General features: G+C 41.8%; 1 protein-coding gene and 1 long non-coding RNA gene across 4 annotated transcripts in view; one reads left to right on the top strand and one right to left on the bottom strand.

Moving 5' to 3' along the window:
• Positions 1-19,343, top strand: part of TBC1D8 (TBC1 domain family member 8) — a 112,723-nt gene that overhangs the window by 88,605 nt on the left and 4,775 nt on the right. For all 3 annotated transcript variants that reach the window (XM_072742964.1, XM_072742965.1, XM_072742966.1), the window contains 6 exons: positions 1,673-1,958; positions 2,722-2,851; positions 2,998-3,096; positions 3,775-3,843; positions 9,810-10,050; positions 10,840-10,905. In XM_072742964.1, coding sequence (XP_072599065.1) covers positions 1,673-1,958; positions 2,722-2,851; positions 2,998-3,096; positions 3,775-3,843; positions 9,810-10,050; positions 10,840-10,905 — 891 coding nt within the window. The remainder of the gene's footprint in view (positions 1-1,672; positions 1,959-2,721; positions 2,852-2,997; positions 3,097-3,774; positions 3,844-9,809; positions 10,051-10,839; positions 10,906-19,343) is intronic.
• On the bottom strand, positions 1,316-17,098 carry LOC140596014 (uncharacterized). The gene is made up of 2 exons (XR_011998037.1): positions 16,353-17,098; positions 1,316-4,771 (listed from the first exon to the last, which is right to left on the bottom strand). It is a non-coding gene; the product is annotated as an uncharacterized lncRNA (long non-coding RNA).

Raw genomic sequence — 19,343 nt, forward strand, 5'->3', positions numbered from 1 at the left:
CTGGGAAGGATGCGGTCACTTGGTGCCTTTGGTGGCCTTTCGGTGGCCTTTTGGTATGCTTGAGACTGTCTTCCCTGGTTCCCTCCATGTGCCTGAGTAATGAGCCTGCTTCCCTTTCAGCTTTATGCTGTGGGAGGCAGTTTAACCTTGCCCACCGTAGTAGCACGGAATCATCGGAGCCTCAGGCTCATGATGCAAGTTGCCAAGTCCACCATCAATTGGGACACCTCACGGTCCCTTGTGACCGGCAGAATGTCCATGGTACCATGTCCACCTGTGTGACCACCACCCCAACACGGGGTGGAGCACTGCCATGACCCCCAGAGATCCCTTCTGCCCCTTTCCCTGCAACAGGCAACCCCCTGTACTGATTTCTATCAGCACAGGGTAGCGTGGCCTGTTCTTGAGCTTGGTATCCGTGTAATCATTGAGATCATACTCTTGTGTCTGGCTTCCCACGCCCCACATGAGGTTGCTGGTGTGTCAGTTCTTGGCTCCTTCTCGCCGAGCAGCACTTCACCGAACCCTCATACCACGATGTGTTTATCCGACCACCTATTGTTGGTAGAGGTTGCGTTGTTGCCAGTGTCTTATTATAAGTGAAGTTGCAGAACACATTCCTGTGTAAGTCTCTCTGAATAAAGATTATCTGTTTTCTTGAGTACCCAGGAGTAGAATCACTAGGTCATAGGAGAGATGGATTTGACTTTATAAGAAACTATCAGTTTTTCAAAGCAGGCATAGTGCAGGCACGGATCTCATGCCAGCAATGTAGGAGATCTAGATGCTGCACGTCTCTGTTTGCCTTCAGAATGGTCTTTTTAATTTTTGCCATTCTGGTGGGTAGGGAGGGATCTATCATGGTGGTTTTAACTGGCATTTATTTGATTAGTGATATTGATTATATGTTTCTGTGCTTCTTGGCCCCTTTGTTTATTGTCTCTTTTGATGTGGCTGTTCACATCTTTTGCCTATTTGAAGAAAAAATTGGTTACTGACCACTAAGTTGCGTGGGCTGTTATTTTGAATACAAGACCTTTGTATTTTCTGAGTGTGAAGTTTGCATTATTATTTTATTAATGTTCTTTGGTGAATACCAGTCTTTGATTTTCATGAAGTCCAATTTATAATTTTTGCTGTGGCTAGTGCTTTTTGTGTCCTAAGAAATTTTGTCTTCTGTATTTTTCTGTAGAAGCTTTGTAGTATTAGCTTTTATATTTAGGCCTATGACACACTTCAAATGCATTTCCTTATATGATGTGAAGTAGGACTTGAGGTTTCCCCTGCCCCCACTCAGGTGTTCATTTGAGCATTATTTTTTTTTAAGATTTTATTTATTTATTCATGAGAGAGACACAGAGAGAGGCAGAGACATAGGCGGAGGGAGAAGCTGTGGGGAGCCGGATGTGGAACTCCATCCCGCACGCCCCAAGCTGAAGGCAGATGTTCAACCACCGAACTACCCAGGTGCCCCGACTAAGAATTAATTTTTGAAAATAGTATCCTTTCCCCCCTGAATTTGACACTCTAGGCAGTGTCAAACATCAGTTTAGTGCGAGTCCTCTTCTGAACTCCTTGTTCATTGTTCTATTCACCTCAGTTTCAGTTTCAGGCTAACTTTAGAAAGCTTGAATCCCTCCCCAACCAAGTCTCTGTGGCCTGTATTTTCCAGGGGCCCAGGTGGACCAGTCGGTCTTTGAGGAGCTCATCAAGGAGCACCTCCCCGAGCTGGCGGAGCACATGAACGACCTCTCAGCCCTTGCGTCCATCTCTCTCTCCTGGTTCCTGACTCTGTTCCTCAGCATTATGCCTCTGGAGAGCGCGGTGAGCGTTGTGGATTGCTTCTTCTACGATGGAATCAAAGCCATTTTCCAGCTAGGGCTGGCCGTGCTGGAAGCCAACGCCCAGGGCCTTTGCAGCAGCAAGGACGATGGCCAGGCCCTCATGGTCCTCAGCAGGTGGGCTCATGAAAGGGGGAGGTGAGGAGGGCCATCGTGGGCTTTGCAAAATAGACAACAGGTAGACGCAGCAGGAGGTGCCCAGCAGGCCTGTCACTGTGCAGTTTTCCCTTTCACTGGGCCACTTGTCATGTCATGGTCCCCCCAGAGCCAGCCAGGCAGGTGGCGGTGTTGCCTGCGTGTGTGGTGAAGAGTGCCGTGTTCCTGGCTCCTCCCCAGCAAGTGAGAGAGGATACAGGGGAGAGCAGTTTGTCCGTGCTTTTCTGTGAGGAGATACACACTCATGGTGGCCTTGAGTGGGGCGGGCAGGCACTGGGAAATGGTGGTCTCAGGTGGCCAGCTGGAGGTTTCAGATACTTACTGTGTAGGGACTGGTGTGTTGCCATCACAGAAAAGCCCCACGAGGCCTCAGCTCTTGGAGTTGAGGGCAAGTTGAAAGACAGATGGAAGTTTCCCTTCTGGAATATGGTGGAAGCTTACCATGGCACATATGCACAGAACTTTGTATTTACTTCAGCAGAGAGACCCAGATCCCTGCAGAGCTACCCATGGACCCCAGATCAACAAGTCTGGCTTTAGGGATGTCTCCTTTTCTCTAAAGGACCACAGTGGTTGCCGTCTTGACTTCCTCCTAGTGTTTGGAGACAAATGAGCTGTGTCTGAAAGTGCTCTGATGTGTCCCATGGCCCCTGTGAAGGTAGTGGGTGTGGTGGGTGCTCAGGTGAGGGGAAACCAGTACTTCAGTGGTGGGTTGTGTGCTCAGGTTTCTAGATCACATTAAGAATGAAGACAGCCCCGGACCCCCAGTCAGCAGCCATCATGCCTTCTTCTCTGATGACCAGGAGCCCTACCCTGTGACTGACATTGCCGACCTGATCCGGGACTCCTATGAGGTAACTGGGCCCGGCCCCATTCCCCCCCCTCAACCTCTTGGAAACTTGTTCACAGATGGATTTTGAGGGAGGTTCCCTCCTGCTGCTACTTTCCTCTGTATGCAAAAAGGGATTCTGTGCCCGAGTGAGTCCTTGTTTCTCTGCAGAAGTTTGGAGACCAGTCTGTGGAACAGATTGAGCACCTGCGCTGTAAGCACAGGATCAGGGTTCTCCAGGGCCACGAAGACACCACAAAGCAGAACGTGGTGAGTCATGGCTTGTCAGAATGGCAGTCCGGTACTAACCTGGGCTCTGTTCCTGTTGGTCTTATAAGAATGTCAGCTTTTAGGGTGTCTGGTTAGTTCCGTGAGAAGAGCATGTGACTCCTGATCCTTCGGGTCCTAAGTTTGAGCCCCAAATTGGGTATAAAGATTACTAAAAATAAATAAATTTTTTAAAAAATAAAGAATGCCTACTCCTGTCCTGCATGGAGACCTGGTGTAGAAACAGGGGTTTTAGAGTCAGACAGATTGTGAACAATGTAGCCACTGTGAGCCTCAGTTTCCCCAGTTGTAAAATGAGGATGCTAATACCCAGCATGTGGGATTACGTGAGGTATGATACAGAAAATGCATAGCACAGAAGGCCTGCAGTAATAGTGGTTGTTCAGGAGGAACTTCCTGCCAAGCTGCGCCTTGGCTAGAGTTTGACTTCCATCAGGGCTTACACGTCTGTCCTGAGGTGCTGATCTGTGGTTTGGAATGGCTGAGGGTCTTGAGAAAGTATCCCTAATGGGTGGTGGCGTCAGAAAGGAACAGACTGCTCTGGTAGACAGGACTCCACGCTTGGTGTCCCTGATGAGCAGGAACAGCTCCCCCGTGCCCTCTGATCCTCCCTGGTGCAGGCGGAGAATTCACTCCACTGCTGTTCGTTTTTTCCTCAAGCTCCGCGTTGTTATTCCGGAAGTCTCCATCCTTCCTGAAGACATGGAGGAACTCTATGACCTGTTCAAGGTAGGAAACTCTGGGAAGAGGAGGGAGTGACAGGCCTGAGCCCGTGTGGTCAGCCTGCCGGGGCGGGAGAAGGCTGGATGGGTCAGCCTCGCACCTGTTGGGTGGGAGCTCACACACCAGAGCTGTGCTCTGCTGAGGGCCCTCGGTGCTGCCAACCAGATCTTCAGGGCTCTGCACAGAGCTCCCAGGCCCTCGCAGGTGCAACACCAACCATTACCGATGTTCCCACCTCCTCTACTTGGTGATGGATGACTCGTCATCCCACTCATAATACATGTAGACGTGTTTTTATATTTGGCTGGTACATGTGCTATTTTAACTTGTTTTCCCTCAACGTTCTTATCAACACTTTTCCATGCTGCCACGTGGTCTGACTCATTTTAAAATAACCTTATAAGCTATCATATTGGTAATACTAAATATACTAACCCATATTTCTCATATTTGGATATTTAGGTGGATTCCCAGGTCTTGCTACTTACAATACCCAGCAAAGAAAATTCTCAAATGCTCTGCTAGGACTATCCTTGCTTGAAACATGAAAATGGGGAAGGGAAGCAGGCACACTGGCCCACTCCTGATACCCTGGCAGTGAAGAGGGGAAGGAACAGTTGCAGAAACCAAGTCCAGAGTCTGGCTTCTAGAGCTCTTCCTGGTGAGGACTCTGAGCCGCTGTCCCTTCTGAACTCAGACTGCCAAACTCTGGGAACTAGTAATAAGCAGCACTTCCAGGACTTCTAAGCAGAGCACCAGAGGTTGTCTGACCCTGGCGCGCATCTGTTGTGGCACATTTCCCCCTGAAGTCACTGAAATGGCCATTGGCTTTAGTAGAGTCCTGGCACCCCTCGTGCTCAATAAGCAGGATGTATGTTGAGGACTGCTTAGTCCTGTGTCTTCTGTAAACACCTCTTGGCTTTGGTAGTTTCCTCTGTTGCACGAAGAGAAAATAAGAAGTCAAAGGTTACTGGTGTCAGAAACCCCCACCTCTCTTTGATTTTCAAGGAGGAAAAATGGGGAGTATTACAAACACAAAGACAGGTAGACAGATGTGTTCAGCATGAAAAGTATTTCATTTATTTAGGGCTTACTGTTCTCAGTTTGAGAGAATAAGTCACAAATCTGAATTTATAGAATTTAAAAGATTGCTTTAAACTAATAAAAATAAAATTCATTAAGTACTAACCATGTTCATCTTTAATACAAAGAGTATTTAAGGAAGATAGAGCTAACTATTTTCCTATTTCCGTCTTTCCTAGGAATGATATGGTTCCTAGGAATGATATGGTTCCTAGGAATAGTATCATCATACTTAATAAAATTTTATTTGTAGTTAGCTTTACAACTCTCTTATTTATGTAGGACTAACTATAAATAGAAGCTTAAAAACTATAAATACAATTATCATTTTAAAGATACACTTCCAAAGGAAATTCCAGTAAAACAGCATCACAATCATGGTATCTGATTCCATTATACAACCCGAAGAGCCCGCTGTATGTACTCACTCTGGTACTTTCCTTCCAGGCCCAGAGTCCACACCTGCCCCATGTGAGAGGCCTGCCAGACTCTCCCTTCTCTCCATCCTCTTGGTCTGCTCTGAATTTCCTTTGCTTTCACAGTCTGACTCCATGCATTGTAATACTTGCCTCAGGATTGTGGGGTATAATGAATGCTCTCTAGTTGGGTTTACACACACTCCTCGTCTTTTTTTTTTTATATTTTATTTATTTGAGAGAGATGGAACAAGTGTGAGTAGGGGGGAGGAACAGAACAGAACGGGAGAGGGAGAGGGAAAGCATCTCAAGCAGGTTCCATGCTGAGTGTGGGACTTGATCTCACGACCCTGAGATCATGACCTGAGCCAAAACCAAGAGTTGGATGTTTGAACCACTGAACCACCTACACACCCTCACTTCTGCTTTTTTCAATCAGGATTTCATTTTTTTTTAAGATTTTATTTATTTATTCATGAGAGAGAGAGAGAGGCAGAGAGAGAGAGAGGCAGAGACGCAGGCAGAAGGAGAAGCAGGCTCCATGCAGGGAGCCTGATGTGGGACTTGATCCCGGGACTCCAGGATCACACCCTGGGCTGAAGGCGGCGCTAAACCGTTGAACCACCTGGGCTGCCCCCCCCCCCTTTTTTTTTCCAGGGAAAGAGATACCCTGCCATTGTTTTATAAATATTAGTAAGGATTCTGTTCCTTAACTTAACTGCATCCTTCCCTATGCCTGGAATGAACAGGTACGATCACTCTGTGTTAACAAGAACTAGCTCTGTCTTCGTTACATAGTCTTTCCTATTCAGGATGAACAATGTGGTTGGTCTTTAATAAAATCTATTTTTTTTGGTAATTTATAGAATCTTTTTAATGCTTGAATGCAATTTTTTCCTTTCGGCTTTTCTGATATAACTGACGTACAGCACTGTGAAGGTTTAAAGCCTACAATATGACTTATATTTATTGTCATGACTGGTACAGTAAGTTTAATTAGCATCCATCTCCTATAGCTACAAAGAAAAATTTTTTTTTCCTCGTGATGAGAACTTCAGGATCCATTCTCTTAGAAGCTCTCAAATACATCACATAGCGGGGATGCTGGGGTGGCTCAGTGGTTGAGCATCGACCTTCGGCCCAGGGCATGATCCTGGAGTCCCGGATCGAGTCCCACATTGGGCTCCCTGCATGAAGCCTGCTTCTCCCTCTGCCTGTGTCTCTGCCTCTCTCTCTGTGTGTCTCTCATCAGTAAATATATAAAATCTTAAAAAAAATATATATATCACATAATGGTTAACTAACTATACTCGTCATGTTGTACGTTGCTGCCCCAGGGCTGATTATAACTGGAAGTTTGTACCTTCTGGCGACCTCATCCAGTTTCCCCGTCCTTGTCCCAGCCTTTGGGAGCCACAAGGCTGATCTCTTTGGGGGTTTTGTTTTGTTTTTAGATTCCACATATAAATGAGATCATATAGTTTTTGTCCTTTTTTTTTTTTTTTAAGATTTATTTATCTGAGAGGGGGAGAGAGAGACACAGAGAGAGTACAAGCAGGAGGAGGGGCAGAGGGAGAAGGGACTCCCCAGAGAGCGGGGAGCCTGATACAGGACTTGATCCCAGGACCTTCGGATCATGACCTGAGCCAAAGGCAGACGCTTAGTTGACTGAGCCACCCAGGTGCCCCAGCATTTGTCTTTTTTCTTGTGTGACTTTTCATGGAGCAATAGTGCCCTCCTGGTCCATCCGTGTTGTCAAGCAATCTTTCAAATTACATAAACTTGGATTTGTGACGTCTGTCTCCTGTTCTCTCAAATAGAAAATAGCATCATTCATCTTAGTAAGGTGTGAACAGTAATAATACATACTCGGCATCATAGAATACTTCTGAAAATGCTGAAGACCTACAAGTTACTTATGTCTTCCATAAACGTGCTATTTTTAATGATCAGTTAAATTCATTCACTTTTGGCAAATTATCAGGCCCTAGAGAGCATTTAGTCTCTTTAATGATATTTTACTTGCTTCTATGTTCTCATTAAGGCTTTTATTTTCAAATTTTAATTAAGAATCACAAAATATACCTATTCTTACCATTTAAAAAAAAAACTTTTTAAGATTTCATTTATTCATGAGAGACACAGAGAGAGGCAGAGACATAGGCAGAGGGAGAAGCAGGCTCCCTGCAGGGAGCCCGATGCAGGACTCAGTCCCAGGACCTGAGCCAAAGGCAGACACTCATCCACTGGGCCACCTGGGTGCCCCAAAAGAAGAAACTTAAGCAAACAATGAAAGGCTCTCATCCTCTCTGCACCCACAGTCTTACCCTTGTACTGGTAATTTGTATTAACAAATTGGTGACTATCTTTCCTGATTTTTTCCTTTTATACTGTCTCTCTCAGACACACACTCCCCCTCCCATAACAGAGGAAAAAACAGCCGTACAGGGGATCCCTGTGTGGCTTAGCAGTTTAGCGCCTGCCTTTGGCCCAGGGTGCGGTCCTAGAGTCCCGGGATCAAGTCCCAATATTTTATATAATATTGCTTATTCCAATACATATTGTACGAGGTCAAGTGAGTCCTAAAAGGAGGCCAACATAACCTTGCTTGTAAGCGTGCAGCCCCCCACAGGTGCCACTCCCCCTCCCATAACAGAGGAAAAAACAGCCGTACAGGGGATCCCTGTGTGGCTTAGCAGTTTAGCGCCTGCCTTTGGCCCAGGGTGCGGTCCTAGAGTCCCGGGATCAAGTCCCACGTTGGGCTCCTGGCGTGGAGCCTGCTTCTCCCTCTGCCTGTGTCTCTGCCTCTCTCTCTCTGTCTATCATGAATGAATGAATGAATGAATGAATGAATAAATAAATAAATACATCCATCTTAAAAAAAAAACAAAACAGCCGTACAGTTTCATTGTAGGGCTGAACTGTAATTTACTTAACCATTTACCTATTGAGACAGATTTGTGTTTCCAGTTTGCTGCTGCTTTATAAACTGTGCTGTGCCGAGGTACCTTTACCTGGACACCCGTGCTGCAGTTTCTGTAGTATGGGTTCCTTAGGGATGCACAGACTACACTGTAGCCTATATTGCTAAAGTGTGTTTGAGTTTTCAAATTTCAGTTCCACTGATGAGTCTAAGAGTGCTCATTTCCTACACTCCACACCCACCCAGTACTTATGCATCTTTTACAATTTTGCTAGTCTTGTAGAAATGTGCATTTTATTTTAATCCAAATTTGTTTATCCATTAGGGTGGAAGACTGTACAGCTAATTGTGTTCTTCTTTGTATCACTTGCTTATATCCATGGTCTTTTTTTTTTTTTTTTTTTTTTTTGGTTTGTTTTTCCATAGAATTTTGTGTAAACTGGTTGTATCAGTCTCTGGCTTATTTATTATAAGTTTTCTTCGGATTCTGTGTGTCTTTAGCATCACAGGATGTGCAAAGATACAATGGAATTTCATAGTGCATCTTGGCTTTTTAGAAATGGAAATTCATTAGACCTTTATTTCACACTGAAAAGTTCTTGTGCTATTTTTCACAATTCTGCGAAGGCTCCTTGAAGAACCTGCCTGCCAACAAATAGGACAGTAAAATTATAAATGGCATTTTGGTTTTCCTCCAAGGATCTGTGCTTACATATTTCAGCATCCGGACTTGTTTCCGTGCCACCCATATGAGTGGAGGACACTGGAATTGTGCAGAAGCCTGCAGTCATTGGGAAACTATTTCAGTGAGTTGAGATGTCCCAAGAGATGATTTAGGGCATGTGTAAGATGTGTCCTATAGAGGCGAAGCTTAGTGAAGGGCCAGTTTTGTTTTGATTGCTCAAGTTGTCAGGGTATTCACGAGACTTGGAAATCTCTGCCTCTCTTTCTCTTTTTTTACTTCCAGTTTTTTTTTAATTGTTAATATATTCATGTGGTTCAGAATTCAAAACCTCTAAGAAAGTATTGCAGTAAAAAGACTTGGTCCTAACTGTGAGTTCCCACCTCTACTTTCCCTCCCCACAGGCAACCGGTGCTACTGGTTTCTCCTGTATTCTGTAGATATGTCTAGCACTTTCCCATTTTCAGATGGGATTTGATGAGAAAATAGAATAAAAGTTAAGTCTCCTAGAATTAAAACTATGATTGCTGAACTGCACATTGAAAAATGCTTAAAATGGTAGGTTTGGTTAGGTACAGTTTGCTACAATAAAAAGCTGTAGAAAAAGAGGTCAAAAGTATGTATTGGGCAAGAAGCACAAGATAACATGGGAGGTCTTTTACGTGTCTGGTTAGAGTAATGAGATTGTAAGTACTTTAATTTTTTTCATTTGTTCATGTTATATAATATTGCTTATTCAAATACATATTGTACGAGGTCAAGTGAGTCCTAAAAGGAGGCCAACATAACCTTGCTTGTAAGCGTGCAGCCCCCCACAGGTGCCAGCATCTTTCACAGATCCCTCCCCCTCCCTCCCTCTCCTTTTAAGAGAGAACACATGATGAGCTGTTACTGGGAGCAGCCCAGGCCCATGGCCCCACGCCATGACCCCAGCAGGCCCTACGCGGAGCAGTACCGCATAGACGCCCGGCAGTTTGCACACTTATTTCAGCTTGTCTCACCGTGGACATGTGGGGCCCACACAGAGATCCTGGCTGAAAGGACTTTCAGGCTCCTGGATGACAACATGGACCACCTGATTGAATTCAAATCATTTGTGAGCTGTCTCGGTATGACTCTGTGGGTCTCCTCTGCAGTGACTTTATTTGGGACGGGGAGTCTGTGAACATGAGACAGGTGGGCGGTGGAAGGCAGAGCCACACAATGGAAACATATTTGGGACTGGCCTGACCCAATTTTGAGATTTTATTTTTTTTTAAGATTTTGTTTATTTATTCATAGAGACACACACAGAGAGAGAGAGGGAGGCAGAAACACAGGCAGAGAGAGAAGCAGGCTCCATACAGGAAGCCTGATGTGGGACTCGATCCCGGGTCTCCAGGATCGCACCTCAGGCTGCAGGCGGCACTAAACTGCTGCACCACCAGGGCTGCCCCAATTTTGAGATTTTAAAAACCCCTCTGCGGGCTCCTCTCAGGACTACTTTTATTATGCCTTTTGAAGGAGGGTGAGACGGGCCCAAGCTCTCAGCCTACACAGGGTTGTCGCTCTGGTTCTCGGGCGCTCAGGGTATGCTGTGGCCTGTCAGGAGACGTGTTCCTAACTCTTGCACGTGCAATTAAAGTCTTTCAGAAGGCACGAGGCTAGTAATGATTCACGAGGTTATCTTGCAGCTCAAGAGTGACCCTTTACATTTTCATTTCAAACACAATGTGTCTGGGGGTAGGGGCAGGGAAAGTACTGGGTGAAAGTATTGCCTGCACTAACTTCTCTCCCCACAGTGAGTTTGTGTCACTGCAAATATACTTTGACCATTTGGTATATTTTTTTATTTTTTTAATTTATTTACACATATATATATTTATTTTATATTTTTTTATTTCTTTTTATTTTTGTAGATGTGATGTATAATGGAGAAATGAATGAGAAAATCAAACTGTTATACAGACTTCATATCCCTCCAGGTAAGAAAATCTATGAAGAAAATGGCAATTCTGTTCTGCTTTGACCCAGTAAGCCTTGTGCACTACTCTGAAGTTCTTCTGTTTTTAAATTTCATTTAGACTTACGTCAACGGATGTTTCTAGTTTGGGGTTGCTGGTAACAAATTTTCAGTACTGTACCGTATGGCCTGTGGCAGTGATTGCCAAACTTGAGCATGCATCAGAATTGTCTGGAAGGCTTGTTAAAACCAGGCTCCTGGGTGTGCCGTTCCAGAGTTTCTGGATCACTGGTTCTAAGGACCACAGTTTGAGAACCACCGGCCTGTGGGATGTGTGGGGAAGCAGACTCTGGTTGCCTTAATAGATGGTTATTTAAACCTACTCTTTTGAAGGGCCATTTCATTTATCCAGCATGTAAGACGATGCTTCCCTGAAGTTTAAGCAGTGGTACCCAGGAACGAAGAAATCTATTTTGAAACCTAGGAGGTTATACTTGGCATTAATCTTAAGGTAGTCCTTGGATCTTTGAAAGTCATAAAGGTGGGTTAGTAATCCAAAATGGTCTCTGATCCCCAGTGCCAGTGTTGGATGGAACTGCTGACAAAACTTCCCAATGAGGGAGACTAGGAAGGAAGTGGTTTTTGAATTTTTTCTTGTTTAGATTTTATTTATTTATTCATGAAAGATGCACAGAGAGAGGCAGAGACATGGGCAGAGGGAGAAGCAGGCTCCCCGTGGGGAGGCTGATGCAGGACTTGATCCCAGGACCCTGGGATCACAACCTGAGCCTGAGGCAGATGCTCAACCACTGAGCCACCCAGGTGCCCTGGAAAGAAGTTTTTAGGGCCCTGAGATCCTGGTGGTTGTTATAACCAACACCTCTATAAAAGTTGGACATTGGGACACCCGGGTGGCTCAGCGGTTGAGTGTCTGCTTTCACACCCAGGGCATGATCCTGGAGTCCCGGGATCGAGTCCCACATTGGGCTCCCTGAATGGAGCCTGCTTCTCCCTCTGTCTGTGTCTCTGCCTCTCTTTCTCTCTCTGTCTCTGATGAATAAACAAATAAAATCTTTAAAAAAGTTGGACATCATTTGTGGCTTTCTGGGTACACCTTCTGAATTGAGCTGGCATTTATTCTGCAGTGTCCCCAGGGAGCATTCTGTAGCAGCCACCTTGCCCCACCTTCCCACAGGCTCATTATTACTTTCCTGCAAATGACTTAGCATCAGTGAAGTTCTTTGCCTTTTGTGCCAATTTAAATTAGTGAGTTTTAGTCTTTAGTTTGCCTTTATTTTTCACAAATGTTTTCCTACTAACAGAAGATATGCATAATTATTCCTTTGCTGTCATTGTCGTCACTCTTCACAATTATCATCTATATCTAGTATTACTGAACGGAACATGATTGATTTTATTTCATTCAATTATTTCATATCGATTTTATTATTTGAGAGATTTATTGAGAGAGAGCGAGCACATGAGCAGTGGGAAAGGGCAGAGGGAGACGGAGAAGCAGACTCCCCACTGAGCAGGGAGCCAGACATGGAGCTGTATCCCAGGACCCTAAGATCATGACCTGAGCTGAAAGCAGATGCTTAACCAACTGAACCACCCAGGCACCCTCTCCTCTTGATTTTTAAATGAACATTTGATTTTGGGTTAATTTTAGATTTATAGAAAAATTGCAAAGATGGTAAAGATGGAGTTCTTATTTTTTATATATTTTCATACAGTGTTACACTAGTTTCACGTGTGCAACAGTGATTCAACAATTCCATACATTACTCAGTGTTTCTCCTAAGTGTACTCTTAATCCCCATCACCTATTTCACTCATCCTCCCTTCCCTCTGGTAACCACCAGTTTGTTCTCTATAGTTGAGAGTCTGTTTCTTGGTTTCTTTTTTTCCTTTGCTCATTTGTTTTGTTTCTTAAATTTCACATATGAGTGAAAGCATATGGTATTTTTCTTTCTCTGACTTAACTCCGCTCAGCATTATACCCTCTAGCTCCATCCATGTTACTAATGGCAAGCTCTCATTCTTATGACTAATATCCCATTGTATGTGTGTGTATACTGCATCTTCTTTATCCATTCATTAGTTGATGCACACTTGGGCTGCTTCTATAGTTTGGCCATTATAAATAATGTTGCAGTAAACATAGGGTGCACGTATCCTCTTGAATTAGTGTTTTTGTATTTTGGGGGTAAATACCCAGCAGTGCGATTACTGGATCATAGGGTAGTTATATTTTTAATTTTTTGAGGAACCTCCATACTGTTTTGTACAGTGGCTGCATCAGTTTGCATTACCACCAACAGTGTACCAGGTTTCCTTTTTCTGCATATCCTTGTGAACATTTGTTGTTTCTTGTGTTGTTGATTTTAGCTATTCTGACAGGTTTGAGGTGATAACTCACTCTGGTGTTGATGATACACATTTCCCTGATGATGAGGGATGTTGAGCATCTTTTGATATATCTGTGGGCCATCTGGAAATCTTTGGAGAAATGTCTATTCATGTCTTCTGCCCATTTTTAATTGGATTATTATTATTTTTTTGGATGTTGAGTTTAAGTTCTTTATATATTTTGGATTCTAACCCTTTATCAGATGTCATTTGCAATTATCTTCTCCCATTTCATAGACTGCTTTTTAGTTTTGCTGATTATTTCTTCTCTATATAGAAGTTTTTTATTTTGATGTAGTCCCAATTGTTTGTTTCTGCTTTTGTTTCCCTTGTCTGAGGAGACATATCTAGAAAAATGTTGCTATGATTGACCTCAGAGAAATTATTGCCTGTTCTCCTTTCAATGATTTTTGTGGCTTTAGGCCTCACATTTAGGTCATTAATCCATTTTTGAGTTTTTTTGTGGGCGTATGGTGAAAGAAAGTGGTCCAGTTTTCCGAACACAATTTATTGAAGAGAAGGTCTTTTTCCTGTTGGATATCCTTTTCTCTCTTGTTGAAGATTAACTGACCATATAATTCTGGGTTTATTTCTGGGTTTTCTATTTTATTCCACTGATCTATGTGTCTACTTTTGTGCTAGTACCATATTTTGATTACTACAGCTTTGTAGTATAACTTGAAATCTAGAATTGTGATACCTCCAGTTTTTTCTTTTTCAAGACTCCTTTGGCTATTCAGGGTCTTTTGTAGTTTCATATAAATTTTAGGATTGTTTGTTCCAGTTCTGTGAAAAATGTTGGTATTTTGATAGGGATTGCATTAAATCTGTGGATGTCTGGGCATTTTAACAATACTTATTCTTCTAACCAATGAGCATGAAGTGTTTTTCCATTTCTCTTTGTGTCGTCTTGAATTTCAATGTTTTATAGTTATCAGAATAGAGGCCTTCTGCCTCCTTGGTTAAATTTCTTCCTAGGTATCTTATTTTTGGTGCAATTGTAAATGAGACTGTTTTCTTAATTTCACTCTCTGCTGCTTCATCATTAGTGTATAGGGATGCTAAAGATTTTTGTGCACTGATTTTGTGTTTTACAGCTTTGCAGAATTCATTTATCAGTTCTAGTAGTCTTTGGTGTCTATATAGTAGGATGTCACCTGCAAATAATGAAAGTTTCGGTTCTTCTTTATTGATATGGATGCCTTTTATTTCTTTTTGTTTTCTAATTGCTGTGAAGCAATCAGTAGTATGTTGAATAAAAGCGGTGAGTAGTCATCCTTGTCTTGTTCCTCATCTTAGGGGAAAAGCTCTGTTTTTCCCTATTGGGTATGATGTTAGCTATGGGTTTTCATATAAGGCTTTTATTGTGTTGAAGTATGTTCCCTCTAGACCTACTTTGTTGGGAGTTTATAATGTGAATGGATGTTGTACTTTGTCAAATGCCTTCTCTCCATCTGTTGAAATGATCATGTGGTTTTTATCCTTACTGATGTGACATATCAATAGATTTGGGAATATTAAACCAGCCTTGAATCCTGGGAATAAATCCCACTTGATTGTAGTGTAATATTTCTTGAAACTTACTGGCTTTTGATATTACCACTTGAGATTGATATTTGATTCTTGATCTAACTTAATATTGAATTGTTTCTAAATTACAAGTTTATTTCTAAAAGATGTTTTAACTAGTTCATTAAAAGACATCTGTAGACCTTCATTGCTTCAGAAAATTAATTTTTAATTTTTTTAAAAGATTTTATTTATTTATTCATGGTAGAGAGAGAGAGAGAGAGAGAGAGAGAGGCAGAGACACAGGCAGAGGGAGAAGCAGGTTCCATGCCAGGAGCCTGACGCCGGACTCGATCCTGGGACTCCAGGATCCTGCCCTGGGTCAATGGCAGGTGCTGAACTGCTGAGCCACCCAGGGAGCCCCCAGAAAATTAATTTTTAAAAAACTTTTTGAGGGTGCCTGGGTGGCTTAGTGGTTGAGCATCTGCTTTTGGCTCAGGTCCTGATCTGGGGGTCCTGGGATCAAGACCCGCATTGGGCTCCCCGCAAGCAGCCTGCTTCTCCCTCTGCCTATGTCTCTGGTTCCCTGTGTCTCTCATAAATAAATCAATAAAATCTTTAAAAAAGAAAACTTGTTTGAACTTATGGAATTATGATACTTCTGTTTTATGGCTCCAAATTTAAAATTTTAAGTTAAGTGGAAATTAAGATTTGATCTATCATTTTGCTTACCTATATTTAACATATGAATTTCTGATGCAGTTAAAGGAAAAAAAGTCTTAATGCAGATGTGAAACCTGCATTAGACATTAATTTAGACATTAGTTTGCTAAGGTCATGAAGACTCACAATACCTATAGCTCTCTAATAAGTATTTACTGCTCATCATAATAACTTTTTGAGCAAAGGTGGGTCAAACACACTAGTGAGGGGAAAAAAATCAAACTGGCTAATTAGGAAGTATACTGAAGATTACAAGTTTGGATCTGTATGTGCAAAGAGTAATGTCTCATTTGCCAGATGAGGGAGACACAGTACCAAACAAAGCACAACAGCACCTGACCTCAAACACCCACCTTGTGCAGAGCGCTTGGAACTCTGCAAGGGTATTATGGGAGGCAAAGGACTTTTGTAGCTTGCTTACAAAGGTATCTGATGCAGCTCAGGAAGCAAGGAACTGCTAAGCCCAGGGCCTCACAGTTCCAAAAGAGCTCTCTCTATTGGCTCCATAGTGATTGCAAGAGTGTTTGTTTAGCACAGGAAATAGAAAAATAGTCCAGATGATTTGATGCCATATCAGGTGACGTAGGGATGAATAGTATTCCAGAAGATTATTAAATCAGGAGTTTTCACTGCAGATGGATACATCTACAGATATTGGCCATTTTGCTCAGTTAATTATATTAATTGGACTCCCAGAAGACAATTTCCTGGAAGAACATTAGATTCATTAGAAAGAAGCACCAGAGCAAGCTACCGAGAGCTCTGTATTAGAAATGGTAAATGAGCACAGATTGGGCACTGGAGGCTTTCTGTAAAAGAGCATACCTAGACAAGCTTTATGTCACCAGCTCCTCCCAGAAATGCTCAGATGTAGGAATACTCAGAGCAGCTCTCCACAGGGGGTCCTGCTGGTCTGGATCCACAATGAATGATCTTAAAGTGTTGAATCTCAGAAAATTTGAGCTATTCCAGTCTTCTGTTCTTTATGTGAAGAAATAGGTTTCTTTTTGAAGCCTTATATACACCAAAGTGCATTGCTGTTTAAAGTTGGAGTTTTGTCAAGAAGTGGAATTAAAAGGAAAAATCTTACAGATAATTCCAGTTTGCCATTTGGTTAAAAATAGTTATTTTAAAAAGGATTTCATGTTGAAAACCTGAATGGACTTAACTGAAAATTGAAAGGACACATGAAAATACATAAACATGTGCTAACAAAGTATGGATTCAAACAGAAAATTCAACCAAGAATGAGGTTATAAATACATTATCAGTGATATTTAGCCAGTATTAGAATTTGAATCCTGAAGTGTAACTATGGACAAATATAGCAGTATCTGTGTACAAAAGAGGAAAAGCTTTGTTATTTTGAAATACTTGATGTAAAAAAAATTAATTAGATTAAAAATCCAGGATGCCTGGGTGGCTCACGGTTTGGTGCCTGCCTTCAGCCCAGGGCATGATCCTGGAGACCTGGGATCGAGTCACACATTGGGCTCCCTGCATGGAGCCTGTTCTCTGCCCGTGTCTCTGCCTCTCTCTCTGTGCCTGTGTCTCTCATGAATAAATAAAATCTAAAAAAAAAAAAAAAGAAAAAGAAAAAAAAGTCCAATCAATGTAGCCAAAAAAATTCAACATTACATTTGTCAGTAAGGGAGAAGCTGTTTGATTATGCATGCTTTAAGTAAAATTTAAAAAAAATTTGAGCCATTCAAATTCTTGGTAATGACACTTGCTTCAACCTTTTGTCCAAACAGTTCTCACTAATAGTGACAGCTTGTTTGTTTTGAAGAGGTCGTTATTTAAAAGTCCTAATCAGGAATTACATAGAGACATTTCAATATAAATAATAGTATGAAAACTAGTTTAAGTCCTGAGTATTCTAAGATTTCGGTATCATTTGATCCGTTTTGTTACTTGACAAAATATTTCATCACTTATGATAAAAGAATGTACTTTTGAAATTTGTTTACTTAGAACGGGTCCATTTTCTAAACTTATGCAGTCCAATTGGAAATACACAAGAATATTTGCATGACATTGTCTCCTTTGTCAAGAGTACTGGCAGATCAGATGACAGGAATGGTTTTATGCAAGCATAGATTTCACAGAATAGTCACCCTGGATGAAAACCTTATCAGTATTATGAAATGGGATGTTATGTGTTTGAAATTAACACCAAGAGGAATAAAAAAAAAAAAAAAAAAAAAAACCACCAAGAGGAATAAAGATACTCAACATGTGATGACCACTGTGTGGCACTCAGGTTATACTCACAATATTGGTTCTTCACTTTTTGGTTAGCTGTTTCTTATGATTATACTAAGAAACAATACTGAAGATACACTCTATCATCTCCTGCTTTTGAGAATGTGCCAACATGTCAAAATATCTACTAGAATCCAAGAAACTAAAGGATGCCTACGTTGCTTTAAGGACCAGATTTATTAATGGAAATGGTTCAAATGGCATACATGAATAAGGTTCACCAAGTGCACTGGGAACAAATGAACCAAATGATGAATATGATGAATCTAGCCAAGATCAAGTACTTCTCTCAGAGAATGGAAAGTCAGTTGGAGGAGATAATGATTCTGATAATGGATGACATGCCAAGGAAGCTTACAAAGGTCAGCTTTTCACAGGACACATGAAAATGATAAGATTACATTCTAGTTTAACACTTAGAAAGTGCTGATATCAGCTACATCAGAAATTCTACCAGGCACATTCACTTCGGTGATGGACAACTTAAGCTAGACAGATCTGTTCTTCAGATTGCAGTTGAAGATGCAAAAGAGGATTTTGAAAAATATGAGAAGTGTAGAATACTACACACCTCTCAAAGACTTCTGTGAAATTGTAATATTGCACTGAACATTTTAGAAGAGCTGAGTGTTGAAGATCCCTGGTATTACCCAAATTGCTAAGAAGCCACCAGGAAAATGGATTTGATCCCCACATCCAGTACTTGTTACATCTCAAGTGATTTTCTTAGAGTAGATATCAGAGACTCAAGTTGGATACTTTTAGTTGGTTTTCCTACCAAAAATTTGGATATATTGAATTCCTATTAACCTAAATACTGTAATTTGATTGGTTTCAACCACTGTGGAAGGGTAGGAAGGCACTATTCTGCTTTTACAAGAAAAAATAGAATGAATGGTATTATTTTGATGACTGTAGTGTCTCATCTGCATCTGAAGGCCAAATTGTGTTGAAAGCAGTGTGTATACTCTTCTACCAGAGATAAGACCCAGAACTGGCTTTTCCCCTCCACGAGAATCCCATTTAGAGAGTGACAAAGATAGCAGTGGTGGTGGTGATGATAGAGAATGAAACCTATGCACACCAACTCATCAAAGCCCTTGAATAGAGAAGAGACTTTCCTGTTGGTGGCATTTATTGAAGCGATGAAGTGATACCACATTAAAGCAAGTTTGAGATAGCAAATATAAGTCCTTCAAGAGATGTTAACTTGTGCAGTACTCAAAGTGAGACACAATGAAAACTTAATAGAAATATCTCTTAATTCATTTATAGTCGAATTACAAATTATACATCCATCAGAATGTAAAAAGTTACATTTATGAAAGTTCAGATACCTCATTTAGAGAGGTCGAAAAGTACATTAAAAGGTTGCCTATAAATAACATTTTCTTTCTCTTAATGCATTGTATCTTATATTTCTGACCATAAATATCTGGTAACATTCTGAATGAGTTTTTTCAATGAGCTCCAAGCCTCTTTCACTGTTCTCTAGTATCCAGTTGGGGTGGTGGTTTCTGCATGCCAGATTGCAAAAAAGTTGGAAAGTAT

Source organism: Vulpes vulpes, chromosome 16 (genome assembly GCF_048418805.1).
Source record: "Vulpes vulpes isolate BD-2025 chromosome 16, VulVul3, whole genome shotgun sequence".
In the NCBI taxonomy this organism is placed as follows: domain Eukaryota; kingdom Metazoa; phylum Chordata; class Mammalia; order Carnivora; family Canidae; genus Vulpes; species Vulpes vulpes.